A 16,002-nucleotide genomic window follows, 5' to 3' on the forward strand; every position below is an offset into this window, starting at 1 on the left:
TCCATAAGATATACCAAATAGTTTTTCCCTAAAGAATCCGAAAATATGTTCAAGATATGCATGATCATCCACAAGCCAAAAGATATGCGGAAAAGTTCAAATTTGATATACAAAGATTAATCATTATCCGTGAATGATCCACCAAATCTCAATTGAATATCACTAACCTATTTGTCAAAATTCGCTTTTATCTAATCAATTTTAGAATACGCAAGGTAATCCAAATTCAATCAAGACAAACAAGATGAAGTAAAATTCAACCAAATCATGTTCATATTTTCGGATCTAGTGATATCATGAGTAAAAATCCGAATTTTTCATGCATGCTTTCAATTCGACAACTTCTTGTAACCCAAGCCAATATCAGTCATTGAAATTTAGCAAAGAACGAGGTACAAAGGCAAGGAATCAATCACATAGATAACAAATTCTAAGATACGACAGAGAATTCTTTGTTACCTAATTCAAAGCTTGAACCGAAAAATATTGGTGAGCAAATCTCTCAAGATTAATCGGCTAAGGGGTATCGCGTACGCCTAGGAGCTCCAAGCAGATTTTTCGGACTGAACAGCCAGGGACTTTCCCTTGTTATTCTTGGCCTGTCCAGGGAGCTGTTCACCTAAAGAAACAGCTGAGTAACAGGACAAAACAGCAGCAGATCGGCCTTATATTAACAGTAAAAATCAGCACGAACAGTCACAAAAATCAGCACACAGAACAGCGGATTCGGCTATTGCATAGCAATCAACTTGGTACCAAACAGCAGCGAATTTAGCACAGAACAGCAGTGGAACTAGGGTATCGAACAGCAGCGATTGATAATAAAACTGAGGCCGAACGAGCTAGCTCGACCTTGATTAATGCCGGAGAAAATTTGTCGAACAGTGGGGCCTTTAGGCTCCAAACAGCAGCTGAAACAGGCGGCTATCAGCAGTAAAACGACGCCAAATAGCAGGGGAATCGACACTAAACCACAGCAAGGTAGACAGAAAAAACAAAGCACCAAACCATCGTAAAAACAGCCAAGAAAGACTAGCAGAAGAGGACAAGCAGAAACGCAAACCTAAAAGCCCAGCAAAAAAAGTTGATCTCCCTCACCCCTTGTTATTCCACGTGAGTTCTCAAGTGAGAGTAGAAAATTTTCCGACGCCTCAACCCTAGGCATAAAGATGTATTTATAGAGAAAAGTAGGGCTTTGAGTTGTAGGGCTTATTTAAACCGTTAGATCAAAAGCTCCAATTAGATGTTGATCGTTAGATCGAAAATTCTGATCTTGAGGAGTCCTACTAGACTTAGACTCTTACAATTTTCGGCCAAATGAATGAGGGGAGTGAAACGGGCTACTTTTCAATGTTTTATGGGCTCGTTTTGTGATTTCGGACTCACTTGGACCTTAACTAATCAAATGGGTAACTAATTAAGGCCTTTTTGCAATTTTAAGAGTTCGAACGGGCTGTTTCGAGTCCAAAAAGATTCTACACCCTCTCTAGTGACTTTCGAGTTGATTTTAACTCGGTCATCTGTCGGAACCATGCTCAATTAATTCATCTACGGCCCTAGCCGACATGACGTACACTTGACCGATGAAAATTAAATATGCAATGCATGAAAATTTATTTTTTGTGAGAATTATGAATAACTCTCATTTTATACTTATATGAATGATTTTTCTAAAAATTAAAATTTAGGTGTCAACAAGTTCTTCAGTGGTATGATCGTTTGATTCTCGTTTCCGTTCATCTTCTATGCTCGACGGAAGAGAGAGTGAATATTGACACGAAGGTGGAAAATGAAGAAACTCGTAATCTTTTCGATCAAGCATTAGACTTTACATGTCGGTTCTCAATTCTATATGAACGAGGAACTCGTTGTTCTTTGGTTACTTGTCGCAGTAGCTACTCGAGCGACTCTTTGCAGCACAATTTATCCTAATGTATCATGTGAAGATAGAGCCATCTATGCTAGAACCAACAATGGAATGTTTAGTTTAGGTACTGCTAGGGAAATTGTGACGAAAAGAAATGGAAAAAAAAGGTCGATTTTGCCTTTTCATACGTTTATTTTTTGAGCTCAAATCTTATCCTGGACTAGAAAAGCGAGAGGCATGCCGTTAGGAACTTGTCAATTCAAATGTTAATCAGTTAGACATGCTTCATAGAAATTTACGAGATTGAAATCATTTTACAAGTGAGATCCAAACAACTTTTCCATGTAGGGCCAAACAAGTGAAAATTGTTCATTTCTCTTGAAATTTCTACAGAAAGTATTTTCCTTTGTCATGAAAATTTTTCTGAAACAAACACAGCATTACTTTCCAAAAGAAAATGACCGGGCAACGGATGATTGATTCAAAGGGTTACAACTACAAGTAGCTGCATCTTCGAGTGTCGGCGGCTAGAGTTGACTGCCTTCAAAGATTAGGTGGGAGCAATTAAGTTTTCCACTGTTTCAACCGTACAATGTCAGTCAAATTTTCTCGATAACGTCGTTTAATCATCCGAATAAAAAAAGAATAATGGGATAGAGAGAGAAAATCCCGCTTTGACGCTGATATGATCGAGCGTTAGGAACAAGACGAGCAACTGCATGCATGTTTTTTTTTTTTTTCCGGTGCGTTACGTAGCTCTGTGAATTTGACATGAATAATAATTCGAGGATTTTATTTTTGTGTTTGTGAAGATCCAAGCTCGTTCATTCTGTTTAACAAAGGAACAAGCCTATCAGCTAAAAACCCTCCCTACCTACCTGTGAAATTCTCTTTAGCTTCTCTTCCTAATTTTCTGCTATCTCCTGTGCAAAAAGAACATGCAAATTTAGTAGCCGGAGAGTCAAGTTGATGACTCCATCCATGAGTACATGTCGAAAGTCAAACTTCGACCTTCATTTCCATTTAATGTGCGGGCCGATCGCCCAACGGTTCCACGCGGCATATGAAGTGATGAACATGCAGCCATTTATTGGATGTTTAGAGAGGAGCAAGCAGGGACAATGGAGAAATTTGCTTTGCTAGCTGGTGGATGAAACCTATATAAATACGAGCATGGATGACCTAACAAATAGCAAGCCTAGTCAGCTACTGAATATCTCTCTCTCTCTCTCTCGCTTACGAACACTCTGTCTCTGCCTCTCTTTTGGTGTCCAAAGCCATGGGGGTCGCCAGCAAATGGTTCTCCGGGGTTCTTCTCGTTTCTTGCATTGTGCTCCATTTGAGTGCACTTGCTCTCGGTGACAACAAGGTTGACAAGACTGGGTTCCGGGATGACAGTGACTGTCGATGGGGACGGAGACGCTGCGGCGGCAGATTCGGTGGTCGTGGCGGATTCGGTCCTGGAGGTGGGGCTGGAGGAGGCGGTGGATTTGGTGGAGGGGGGAGGGGAGGAGTTGGAGGAGGAGCCGGGAGGGGCGGAGGTTTCGGAGCTGGGGGTGGTGCTGGAGGTGGTGCAGGTGGCGGTGGCGGTTTTGGTGGTGGTAGAGGTGGAGGTGCCGGAGGTGGTGCTGGACAAGGAGGTGGCTTCGGAGCTGGAGGAGGTGTCGGTGGCGGAGCGGGAGGAGGTGCTGGTGGAGGGGTTGGAGGTGGTGGCGGTCTTGGTGGTGGAGGTGGAGGAGGCGTTGGTGGTGGGTCCGGTCATGGTGGAGGTGCTGGAGGTGGTGCTGGACAAGGAGGTGGCTTCGGAGCTGGAGGAGGTGTCGGTGGCGGAGCAGGAGGAGGTGCTGGTGGAGGGGTTGGAGGTGGTGGCGGTCTTGGTGGTGGAGGTGGAGGAGGCGTTGGTGGTGGGTCCGGTCATGGTGGAGGTTTCGGGGCTGGGGGTGGTGTAGGTGGCGGAGCTGGAGGTGGCATTGGAGCTGGAGGTGGCAGAGGAGGTGGTTCCGGTGGAGGTGGAGGGGTTGGCGGGGGTTCAGGCCATGGAGGAGGCTTTGGTGCAGGAGGAGGTGTAGGTGGCGGTGCAGGAGGCATTGGAGGAGGTGCTGGTGGAGGCGGAGGAGGAGGCGGTGGTGGCGTCGGTGGAGGATCAGGACAAGGGGGTGGATTTGGTGCGGGCGGCGGCGTAGGAGGTGGTGCTGGTGGAGGTGTTGGAGGTGGAGGAGGAGCCGGAGGAGGAGGTGGCGGTGGTCTAGGTGGAGGATCGGGCCATGGCGGGGGCTTCGGTGCAGGCGGGGGAGTAGGAGGTGGAGCCGGAGGAGGTTTAGGCGGTGGCGCAGGAGGCGGGGGAGGTGCCGGTGGCGGACTTGGAGGTGGCCATGGCGTCGGCGGAGGCGGAGGGTTTGGAGTCGGAATCGGGATCGGGGTCGGAGTTGGAGTAGGGGCTGGTGCCGGTGCTGGCAAAGGGGTGGGCGTCGGAAGTGGCTCGGGCGGCGGAGGAGGTGGAGGAAGATAAAACCCCGGCCAACCTCCAAAACCAAACTATCTACTACGATGTCGGAGGAGTCCATCGATCTTACATTGGAGTGATGAAGATTTTCTTTTTTTTGGTAAGGGAGTGACGAAGATTTTCATGTTGCCTTAATGTTAAACAAACGTGTGTGCAACCTAAAGACCACATGGAATAACAAACTGCCAGTCTTTCAATTCAGACAGTGCAATGCAATGTAATGTTACCTCTATCCTTTCGTGTTTTAAATCGGTTGACCTATTCATATCACGAAATTTGCGGTGTTCCAAGTAACAACAGACCCGAGAAACATCCTTACTTATTCTACGGACAATCTGTCAAAACAACTCCAAAAATTTACGGTTAGCTCCACGTACGGACCGATGTATTTTTATGATGGTGCTATGAGTCTTCGAATGGACTGAACTGGCCGAGGGTCGTGAGCCCGCGCTCACAGCTGGGCGAGGGTCACGATCAGTGAGGGCTCATAGGCCCTCGCCCAATGACCGGTGGCCTCTTGACAGCCCTAACAAAAGAAAAAAATACATAAAATGATTAAAAACTCGAAAAATATTAAAATATTATTAAAATTATCTATGTCGGCGCCGGCGACGCCATGTCATCGTTGGCCAGCCAAATGTACTAAATTGGCACAATTATATAATATTCAGGACTCAATTAATAAAAAAAAATGTTTAGAATTGAATTAGCGTAATGATAATAGATTTAAGACTTTTTTGGTATTTTTTGTTTTGGAAATGATTATCACTAACTGTTGAAAAACAAATGTGAAAGCGAACGCAGAACACAATGATTCACGTGGTTCGATCAAGGTGATCTACGTCCACGGGCGAGGCAAAACGAAATTCCACTATGATCAAATAGAGTACAGATTACAAAGTCGGTCTTATCGATCGAACAAAACGCACACGGCTCACAAATCTCTCACATAAAGAAAATCATCAATGTCAAACGAAAAAAAACCCTAGCCGCAGTACAAAATAAGGCGCAAAATTTTTTTTCTCAGGGGCGTTGCCCCCGAACCCCCACGCAGATCTGTTCGCATCGCAAAGGAGATTTGTTCGCTTGCTTCGAGTTGAGCCTATCGGCTCAACTCTCCGCGTATGAACCAAATCTCAATTTTTCCTCCACTTTTTGGGCCGCACAAAAAATATGTCGGGTCGGGTGATAAACCGGACTGGGTATATAAAATTCAAGACATATTTAACACTAACTAAAATTAAATCTTGAAGGTCGCAGAAAGAACAATTAAACTATCAAAGACGAAAAATCGCTTGATATGGTGAGTTTGAGATTAATAACGAAATTATTGTGCATCCAAATGGCTACGCAACTTTTTTTTCCTTTTTTGGTTCAAATAAGATCTTAGTATCCAGATCAATTATATCGATTATACATAACCATGGTGCATATTTACATTACTTTTTCTGTCAATTCCTAAATATCATTATTTTTTTTTAGACCAATATGCAACCTTTAAAAGTTGAAAGTAGACATGGCTACGGGCCGGTTTGGGTCCGGAACCGACCCGTGGAATAACCAGAACAGGCCCGTTGACCGAAACCGGCCCATAATAGGCGGTTCCAAATCGCAAAAAAAAAAAAAAACAAAAAAACAAAAGGGGCTCTTTTCCCCCCAACAGCCCAAAATTGGGCCAAACCGGAACCGGCCCTTGAACCGGTTGTTCCGAACTGGAATCGGGACCGCCCCTTCAAGGGCCGGTTCCGGTTCAAGCATGGCCACGAATTGGAATCGGCGGTTCACGGCCCGTGGCCATGTCCAGTTGAAAGGACGGATGGTTGGTTGGTTTTGCGGGGTATTTGATTGGATGTGAAAAAGGAACACAGCATTGCAATAAAAATAAAACTAAAAAATAAAAAATCACAATAATAATAGCATCCTTTACCTATGAGGAAATGCTTTTAGGAGTAAAATCCCAAATGTACCAAGATGATGCGGGGAAATGTGCCCTTTAGATCGCTCGGGGAACTACACCAGTCGAGGTGCGCAAAATCTAAACTTGACACCACCGGACCTGCTATACCAAGAAGCAATAGATGGGTTTGAGGTTACATATGTCATTTTGGTTCACTAGTATTGAATTAAGGTGATAATGAAATATTCAAGAATTTATGCTATTGTCATGACCAGGCAGGAAATTTGTGGTGTTTGATTAACCGGAAATTATCAGATGAACTTACGCTGCAAGTAGTCTGGTGGTTGGGCAGGACAATTACAAGACAAGAAATGTAACAATATCTGTTTGTCATGAAGTTCAATAAATCATCCTACTGTTAAAAACGAATTGTGACACGAGTATTCCGAAGACAATTATTGCGAAGTATGTTTAATAAAATCGGCCTAATTCTCCTAAAAAAACACCCGACTTTAGGTTCACTCTTAAATCTACCCCAATTTTTTTTCGTCTCCAAAAAAATTTCGAACTTTATTTCGGTCCCAAATATGTTTCGATTTTGTTTTTGTTTAAGAAAAATCCTTCAATTTTAGGACCAGTCCCATATTTGCCTCGAATTTTATTTTATCTAAAAAAAATTCACCAACTTTCAATTTATTATCAAATCTACCCCCTGGATCCAATCTGAACTTGACGTGACACTTCCACGTCAATAACAAATCCACATCAACAAAGTAATGGGGCGATAGCCAGGAATTTTCACGTTGATAACAAATCCAGCCAATAAAAACTATTGAAAATTTTCAAAATGAAACCGTTCTAAGATATGAAACTTGATGATGACTAACGGTGATTTTGGACAGAGGCCTCATGAGGCAGATTTGGGATGGGGATCTAAAGTTTGGAGATTTTTTCGAGACAAAGAAAAGTTCGAGGCATATTTGGAACCGAACTTAAAGTTGGATTTTTTTTAGGAAATTAGGCAAATAAAATCCGAGAGTTTCAAAGCACATAATCTTAATATGACATGTCTGGAAAGAATTGGAACATTGAATTTTTTTTTTTCAGTCCAAGAATTTCTACACGCTTTTTATTGAATAAGTGACTATTATATGTAGAAATAATTATGCAACCAAATTGATTCATATCTCCCAAGCTCCATTTCAAAATCGTAGAAAACCCCTAATTCGCTTAATTTCGAGCAAAATTACCTCTTGAAATGTTTGGTGCAATAGAGAGACCGGGAATAGGAAAACGATGTTTTGGTCTCTTGCTGAAAATTGAAGGTCCCTCTTTTCACTTCTTATGAATCCAATTTCCATAATCGAACACCGGATGATCGAATAGAGGAATATAGCCCCGGCCACTTCTCGTTCCTCGGCTGCTTCGTCTTCTCGCTCAAAGGCAAACGGAAAAACGGGTTTTCGCCGAATAATATTTGGCCTGTGCTCGAGCGAGGCGAGTGATTTGAGGACTTGAATTTGCCTTGGCTCAATTGACAGAGGTGCAAAAGCAGCATAATTAAAGTGAAGGGAGTCCAAAACAACCCCCTCCCACAAAAAAAAAAAAAAAATTCAGGAGAGAGATTTGCTTTTCAGAAAAAATAAAAAATCCACGAGAAAGAGAGAGGGGAAGAAAAAAAAAAGAAAATTGGTTAAATAGAAAAGGAATGTGAATAAAGTGAAGGGAAGAAAGATGAGAGAAATGTTTTTCTCTTCTAAAATAAGAAAAACATTTTCCACACTTTTAAAGTTTTTTTTTATGGGTCAAAAATGTTTTCCTCGACTCATTTTATTTTTTGTGAACTAAACGTCAAAAAATTCAAAAAGTATTTTCCTGAAAGTTGTTTTTCACAAAACTAAAGGAACCTGCATTCAACCTCCTTTTTTTTTTTTATGGGATATGTGAGTCGAAATCCTAAAATTTGTTATAAAAGTGCAATTGAGTTTTCAAAAGTGCAATCAAGTTCTAAAAATTATCAAACTGGTGCAATTGAGTTCTTCCATTAATTCCGTCCAACTTGGCTAATGAAAAATGCTGAAGTGACTTTTCTTTAATATTTTCTCTCTCTTACGTGGTGATGCCGTGGCTAAAACATAAAATATAAGACTAAAATGACGTCGTTTTAGTTCAAATATGATTTATGATACACATTTTACTTATATTGAGTTAAAAAAATGATAATTTTTTTTTAAAAGGAAAAAACTAGAACCAGGCGCCGCCACCCCACCACAATCGAGAAGGGTCGGCGATGATTGGGAAATGATCGGCGAGGGTCGTGGCCCTCTCTCGGATCTGGATGAAGGTTACCAACCCTTTGTCAATTCTGAAGAAGGGGCCGCTAGTGGATTTGAGCAAGGGTTGCGGCCCTTTGTCGGATCAAGCGAGGGGGTAACCATTCTCCCACCTTCTTGGCTGTGGTGGGGCCATCGCATGGTTATAACCTTCTTCCTTTTTTTTTAAATAAAATATTTTAGCTTATTTTTTCAATACAACTTAAATTAATATTATATTAAAAATAAATTTTGGATCAAGATTACCTTATTTTAGTCGCTTTCATTGTCACGTGGAAGAGATAAAAAAAATTTAAAAAATGTTACGTTAGCATTTTTCATTAGCCAAATTAGACATAATTAACAAAAAAGATTCGATTGCACAAATTTAATAAGTTTTAAGACTTGATTGCATTTCGTAATCAGTTTTAAGACTTCAACTAAACATTTTTTTTTTTTGGGGCCTAAGCAATCGTTTGGCAAATTCTTCGAAAAAAGAAGATATCAATTTATCGGACATGAATTTTCATTAATGAAGTGAATGGAGGGCGATCCTTGAACACGGCAAGCACACGACGCGTTGCACTTGAAGAAGCATGGCGAAGCAGTCTGTACCGACGTGGAGACCTTCCACTGGCACTGGTAGCCTGTATAAATGCCTCTTCCCCTCCATAGAGTGGAGCCTCTCCCGACAGAAAGAAACTTCCCCCATCACTTTTCTTCTTGGCGATTCTAGGTTTTTGTAATCCCCCTTTTCCCCCCTCTCGCGTGGAAAAGATGATCCAGCTTCTGTACACCGTGATCCTCGCCGAAATGGCGCTGATCCTGACCCTCCTGTTCAAGACCCCTCTGCGGAAGCTGGTGATCATGGCCTTGGATCGGGTCAAGCGGGGGAGAGGGCCGGTTGTGGTGAAGACGGTGGCCGGGACGGTGCTCGCCGTGCTCGGGTCGAGCCTGTACAGCATGGTGAAGATCCAGCGGCGCACGGTCGAGGCCGGGGCTGTCAATCCCACCGACCAGGTCCTCATGTCCAAGCACATGCTCGAGGCCTCTCTCATGGGTAAGGACTTTCTAGCTCCCCCTCAGCTGGTGCGGAGCTTCCGATTTTCCTCGCGCTCCTTGGAGGGTAATTGTTGACGCATTTTCGGAACGTCGACTGATTTTAGCTCTTAGGGTTCTTCTTGTTTCGCATTAGTCGAGTTGTTTGGGTCTCCGGTAAAGAGGATGGGAAGAAATGATGCTAGATCGAAGCAAATCGGCGCTGGTTCACAAGACTTGTTCAGATAAATGTGCATCTGCGGTGGGACGCAAATCTGGCAAAATTAGCAGTTTGCAAGCTGAAAGTGCTGCTGTCTGTAGTCGCAATCCCACAATTGCAATGCTAAACCCAGTGCCTTAGTTCTGTCGCTTATACGTGATTGGTTTATACTCTTGTGCGTTCGAGATTTTGTCTCGCATAGGTCAGAACCGGAGTTCTCTGACACAGGCATCGGATAAGTAGCGCCTGATATTTGATTGCTAAACTAAAGTACATGGCTTCCATGACCCAGTGGATCTTGATTGTTACTAATTCCGGAGAATTCATTGATTGAATCTGTAGGTTAATATCGGTGTCCTTACTTGGGAAGCCTGATCTTTGCATAATGTTGGCTTATGCGAAAACATTTTCTCATTTCAGATATTTTCTTCCCTTTCTGTTTTTGCCTTAATTGGGTTTACTGAGCCCGACTGTCGTCTTGTGAGTGCCCACGTTTTGAGCTCATTTGTGTCTGCTTCAGTTTTTATTATGTTTAGTATGTTTGAAACATCTGTCGGAATCCCAGGAGATCTGTTAGTTTTGTTTTTTCACTATGGGTTGTTTATAGATTGCCGTTCAGTCCTGCATTGATGGTTCAAACTGTATAGCATTGCTCTCTGTATTGACCTGTGTGGTGGTCCAATTAGTTTGCGTCATTTTCTTTTGCAAACGACTAGTATCCAGCAGCCTTCTCTCTGGTAGAGAAAGTTAAATAAGAAAGGTTACCCTTGAGCTCTCCTCTATTATCATTGTTGTGGGTATGGGCTGGAGCTGATTCTATGTGGTTTACTTGATGCAGGATTTGTGCTATTTCTGTCTTTGATGATTGATAGATTGCACCATTACATAAGAGAACTTCGTTTGCTCAGAAAGACCATGGAGGCAGCCAAGAAACAGAGTCGAGGCATTGATGAGGGAAAAAATGGCAGTGCAGAGGAGGTCAAAGGCTTGAAGGAAGAGATTGCCATCCTGAGGACAAAAGTGAAGAAGCTGGAGAATGAATACGAGACAAAAGACAGAGAAGCCAAGAAAGCTGAAGCTGAAGCCGAGGCTCTGAAGAAACAATCTGAAGGCTTGCTCCTTGAGTATGACCGCCTGCTTGCAGACAACCAAAGTCTTCGAAGTCAGTTGGAGTCTATTGATCTCTCCTTGTCCAATTCTGATGGCAAGAAGAACACCTAACGAAGAGTTTTCTGGAGCAGGCGAGTTCTTGATCTTGTTTCATTAGTGTTTTTCAGTAGAGATATGGTTTTTGGGCGGGGAAGACTGCATGGCTGTCGTGTTGAATCTGCTTGTACAAAGTAAAGAACAAAACTTTGCAAACTTGCTGGTTGAGGACGGAAATCATGGTTGTACTCGGTATTTACTCTTTGATCATTCCTCATATCTTTAATCAGTATAGAATGACAGCAAATGGGATTCTCAATTTCCTTCCATCCATTCTGTCTTGTATAATTCTAAGAAGTGAAGCCGGTAAGTTATGCTTCATTGCAAGTTTCTCCTCAATCAAGAGGGGAACCGAACGATTGAGAGACTCAAACAAGGAGTATGACTCGGTTAGAAACAAGAACATGGAAAATGTCCAGACCTACTGAGTGAATTGGCCGGCAGCATATGCCGGTACTTCTGCTTCAAGCTAGTACAAGCAGTTTAGTTTTGCTTGATGATAACTCTTGTGGATCTCTGTGATTTCATACTCGGGCAGGTTTAGTGGTTTAGTCTGCTTATGTGAATCCTGTCCTGGTTTTGCCGAATCCAGGATAGGCGGCCTCAGAGCCTGTGGTCTCCTCGCCTAGAAGGAGACGCTTTGGTTGGTAAGTGAAGTAGAGGCGGGTCCATATTCACCGATAGAACGATGAGAGTCTGGTTCCGGTGTTTTTAACAATTTCTTAATGAAGAAGAAACAGAAAAAAAATGGCAAATTTCAAAAAAATTTTAAAAAAAAAACTACAAAAATTAACCATCGTATTGTGTGTAATCGGCTCTTCGAAAATCGGAGAACTCTTCATTTAATATTCTTTTCAACGAGACTGGAAGTAACAGCGATTTTTCAGTCAAAGTCCGGTATGCACGTCAATGATTTTTTGTCAAAATTCGTCGAATGGATTATATTGGCAAATTGTCAAAATATGTAGGGTTATATTGATTAAATTGAAAGATCTAGAATTGGATTTGTACAAATGTAATAGGTTTAGGTAATTGTCCCAAGAAAAGTAACAAACCCACCTCCATTTTGTCATTTGGAATACTTCCCAATCTCTGGAAACAAAATCTAGAAGCTTATTAATTGTTTGATGCCCTGTCATACAACTTGGGGTTAACAAAACAGTAGATTACATGGATTCAACGAGCATGGAGAGTTCATGAACAATTCAAACATACAAAAAGTACAAGAAAGAAAGCATTTTTTTCCTCTTTCCGGCCAAAGCTGGCGACGATTCAAATGATTCAGCTCGCTTTCAATGGTTGAGGCAAGAATTCGGCCTAAGCTGTAAGATGTTGGCAATTTTTTTTTTTACAAGCTTGGTCCTGGCTACTCGACTAGATTAGCAGTTGACATTATTCGTTCGAAGCGATGGGGAAATTCATAGAATCTTTAGGGTTTCTAATGGACGGGTAAGAGCAACGGCGAGAAGATTGAGTTAAAAATCCTTCGAGCCGCTGATCTAGGATCGCAAGAACATGTGCCAAAGCAGCTCAATTTAAACCAACGTGAAGGGTGAGATTAATAGATCAATTGCGTTCGCCTACCCAAAAAAGAAAAAGAAAAAGTACACTCCACCGATCACAAGCGTGGCACGATGATTTTTTAAGGGTTAATACAAACAGTAGATCACGTTATTTCGACGAATAAAATGACATCAAATGTTAAAATATGTCTCGAGTTTGAACCTGTTGAACAAACCTAATCCATAACGTGAAAATTTAAATACGAATACTACTCGTTATGGAGATTATTTTTCGTTTTGAAGATGCGGTCAGGAAGGGATAAACAAAAAAAATATGGGAAGAAAAGAAAGCGTTTCTTCCTCTTCAGTATCTAACACCCATATATCATTTTTGCCCTCAAAGGTCGAATTCCTCTCTTTCCGGTAATTTTAACGCATCTACCAATGTTACCATTCAGAATATATCAAATAACAACTCATACAATGATTCTAAAATTTTAAAAAAAAATTATTTGATATAGATTCGTGACGTCATTCCTGATTTCACAAGGGCCAACTTGATCACCGTCCGCGGGATCATGGGGACAGAAGAAGAGAAAGAGGAACAAAAAAAAAATTGAAGACTCAACGGTGCCGAAGAATTTAAGCAATGCGACTTTTTTTTTTTTAACTCTTTTTTAAAATCTAGTCATTAAGCTCGTTGACTCGAGCAACAGTATCGAATTCCAAGGCACGGATAGATCAGAACATACATAACTGTTGGGATTGTCCTATATTGATTGTGGAAGAGGTTGGTGATTGATTTATAAGTGTGAGGGAAAATTTCATCTTTTGAGCTGACTTTTGGGATGAAAAAGTCTTAAGACCACCAAGCACTCGTATGAAAAATACGGATTGTTATTGTTTCTGACCCATGACCCAATGATTATTGGAGTTGTCGCACATTGGTTGTGGAAGGGGCTGATGGTCACTTTATAAGTGTGATGGAAAGCCTTATCTTTTGGGTTAGCTCACCCAATAAATCAATTTATAAGTATGAGGAAAAGCCAATTTATAAGTACGAGGAAAAGCCTAGCTAGCTTGCCCGGGTCGCCCAACAAGTCGGTTTATAAGTGTGATGAAAAGTCTCATTTTTTGAGCTAGCTTGCACCTATAATCTGATGTGATGTGTGAGGGTTTGAGCTAGCTTGCACCTATAACCTGATGTGTGAAGCAAAGATTATTTGAGTTGTTCCATATGGGTTGGTGGTTGGTTTATAAATACGAGGGCAAGTCTAATCTTAACTTTTGGGATACGAGAGGCCCGATACTACCCAACCTTCTAGATTATCGGAGTTGTCCCCATCTCCTCCTAAATAAATAGAATCTCCGTTTGCCTCACCTATTCATCTTCATCAAATGGCACCAATCTCAGCTCCTAAAACACTCACGTTCCCCCGACTCTTTCTCTTATTCACCATCTCCATTCTCATGCATTACCATCCGTCAGAGGCAACCCACCCTCCACAAACGACCGAGATGGTGCTCTACTTCCAGGACTTCGCCACCGGGCCCAACGCCACTCTCCTCCCAGTCGCGGGCATCGCCGGGAAGCTCTGGACGTTCAGCCAGTTCGGAACGGTGTTCGTCACCGACGACTTCATAACCGAGACGCCCGACCCGGACTCACCCTTGGTCGGGCGGGGGCAGGGCGTGTACGTCACCTCGGCGCTGGACGGGTCGAGCACTCACGTCGCGTTCTCCATCGTGTTCGCCAACCGAGCCTACAACGGGAGCACCCTGCAGATCCAGGGCACGGGGAAGCAGTTCGAGGCGGTCAGGGAGTACTCGGTGGTGGGGGGGACCAGGAAGTTCCGGTTCGCGCAAGGGTACACCACGTTCGAGACCGTCTCCGCGGACGTGCGGAGGGGTTACTCGGTCATCCGGTGCAATGTCACCGTCCGTAGCGGTTAGAATGTTGGGACCGGACGTTTGCGTGCCCCGTCCGGCCTGCTAGCACAAATAAAGCGTTACGCTATAAGGCTGTCTCTCCTTGCGAGTGTCATTTACAAGATCACGAATCTCGTTGCTCCATTGTCCGACAGTCAAAGGAAGTTGTCTAAACGTTCTTGTTTCATCGGCAAAGAAATCCTCCTAATCAGTAAATAAGCCCGGGCACACGAAGTATCTCGTTGATCTCATGAATCAGAAATTTTGTTAACTACACGATTCGTATTAGTGTCGTTCCGTTCAGGTATGAGGCTCTATCTCTTGGTATAAGAAAAATGATGAGTCCCAATCTTGGGCGAAAATGTGGATGTCAACCACAAGCATTACTCTTATGGGAAAATTGTCCGAAAAGTCGTAAACTTATTGCGTTTTTACCAATTCAGTATTAAACCTTTTGATTTCGCCCATTGAGTCTTAGTCTTTTTTCACGTTTTGTCAATTTAGTCAATCTGGCCAATTTTAGCTGCAAATCGGTGACGTAGACATCCGCTGTCCTACGTGGCACGGGCCGACGCCGACGTGGATAATTTTTAGTAATATTCTAATATCTTTTTCGATTTTTTTTTAACTTTTTTCTGTTGTCCTTCCTCGGTTTTCTCCTTTCCTTCTTTCCGCCAGCCTCGTGCCGACTATCAACGAGGCCCGGCGGTAGCCGGTGGAGGGAAAAAGATAAAAGAGAAAAGAGAAAAGAAAAGGAAAAAAGAAGAAGAAAAGAAGAAAAGTAAGGAAGGAAGACAGAAAAAAAAATGAACAAATAAACAAAAACCGTAAAAATATTAAAATATTACTAAAAATTCCATGTCATCACCGGCGTCTAGTCGGCGATTTCAAGCCAAAATAGATGGGGATAGACTCAATTGCAAAAAATTAAAATGCTTATGGCTAAATTAACGAAAGCGTAATAGGTTTAGGAACTTTTAAACAATTTTCTCAAATCTCATTGAGAGAGCTAGATTCAGGTTTGATCAAGGAATATCTAGTCTGTAGAAATAATTGAAGCTTGTTAAAACTCGTTTAGTAAATCCAGTGTCCACAGCAATACACAGGCCTTCTGAATAGAATAACCGGCCGGCCCAACTTCTTTAGAGGCCGGCCCAACTACTAAAAGCGCCTGCTGAAGTCCCAGTTGGAGCCTATTGATCACTCGTCCAATTCGGACGGCAAGAAGAGCACCTAGCGAAGAGTTTTACCTACCAAAGCCAGTACTTCGCATTTTCGACGCGGTTATAAATTTCCCGTTTAAAAACCCTGCAATCTCCCGTGGTTCGCAGTCTCCATTTCAGAAGACGAATTGGATCGCCACGTTCGTTGGACGCGCGCTCTTCGACTAAGAGTAGGACGGGTCGAATTTCCGCAAGCTGGGGATTCATATTCTGTTCTAACAAATGTCGTCCTAATCCTAAACCCTAGGACGTATTATGGTCAATTTTGTATTATTATTGCTATAACTTTTTGGCGTGGAAGACTG

General features: G+C 42.6%; 3 protein-coding genes across 5 annotated transcripts; all 3 read left to right on the forward strand.

Moving 5' to 3' along the window:
• Positions 1 to 3,056: 3,056 nt before the first annotated feature.
• LOC115747592 (glycine-rich cell wall structural protein 1-like) lies at positions 3,057 to 4,563 on the forward strand. Of its 3 annotated transcripts, none has more exons than XM_048271414.1 (3): positions 3,057 to 3,597; positions 3,754 to 4,455; positions 4,488 to 4,563. In XM_048271414.1, exons 1-2 carry the CDS (start codon positions 3,147 to 3,149, stop codon positions 4,374 to 4,376), a joined length of 1,074 nt encoding a protein of 357 aa, XP_048127371.1. In that variant the 5' UTR covers positions 3,057 to 3,146; the 3' UTR covers positions 4,377 to 4,455; positions 4,488 to 4,563. The 3 variants fall into 3 exon arrangements, with proteins under 3 accessions (XP_048127371.1, XP_048127369.1, XP_048127370.1); XM_048271412.1 differs by having other exon boundaries at positions 3,057 to 3,480; positions 3,637 to 4,455; XM_048271413.1 differs by having other exon boundaries at positions 3,057 to 3,480; positions 3,637 to 4,443; positions 4,476 to 4,563.
• A 4,696-nt stretch (positions 4,564 to 9,259) lies between these two features.
• Positions 9,260 to 11,303, forward strand: LOC115747631 (B-cell receptor-associated protein 31). The gene is made up of 2 exons (XM_030683852.2): positions 9,260 to 9,639; positions 10,676 to 11,303. The coding sequence occupies exons 1-2, from the start codon at positions 9,357 to 9,359 to the stop codon at positions 11,056 to 11,058; spliced, it is 666 nt and encodes a 221-aa protein (XP_030539712.1). The 5' UTR covers positions 9,260 to 9,356; the 3' UTR covers positions 11,059 to 11,303.
• Positions 11,304 to 13,934: 2,631 nt separating this feature from the next.
• Positions 13,935 to 14,513, forward strand: LOC115747591 (pterocarpan synthase 1-like). The gene has a single exon (XM_030683799.2). The coding sequence runs from the start codon at positions 13,944 to 13,946 to the stop codon at positions 14,496 to 14,498; it is 555 nt and encodes a 184-aa protein (XP_030539659.2). The 5' UTR covers positions 13,935 to 13,943; the 3' UTR covers positions 14,499 to 14,513.
• Positions 14,514 to 16,002: the final 1,489 nt, after the last annotated feature.

This window comes from Rhodamnia argentea, chromosome 10 (genome assembly GCF_020921035.1).
Source record: "Rhodamnia argentea isolate NSW1041297 chromosome 10, ASM2092103v1, whole genome shotgun sequence".
Classification (NCBI taxonomy): Eukaryota; Viridiplantae; Streptophyta; class Magnoliopsida; order Myrtales; family Myrtaceae; genus Rhodamnia; species Rhodamnia argentea.

Bases quoted from the DNA above. Each gene is read 5' to 3' on its own strand.
- LOC115747592 (XM_048271414.1), top strand. From the start codon at position 3,147: ATGGGGGTCGCCAGCAAATGGTTCTCCGGGGTTCTTCTCGTTTCTTGC. The intron at 3,598-3,753 runs GTGGAGGAGGCG...TTGGTGGTGGAG, and splicing joins TGGCGGTCTTGGTGGTGGAG to GTGGAGGAGGCGTTGGTGGT.
- LOC115747631 (XM_030683852.2), top strand. From the start codon at position 9,357: ATGATCCAGCTTCTGTACACCGTGATCCTCGCCGAAATGGCGCTGATC. The intron at 9,640-10,675 runs GTAAGGACTTTC...TACTTGATGCAG, and splicing joins GCTCGAGGCCTCTCTCATGG to GATTTGTGCTATTTCTGTCT.
- LOC115747591 (XM_030683799.2), top strand. From the start codon at position 13,944: ATGGCACCAATCTCAGCTCCTAAAACACTCACGTTCCCCCGACTCTTT.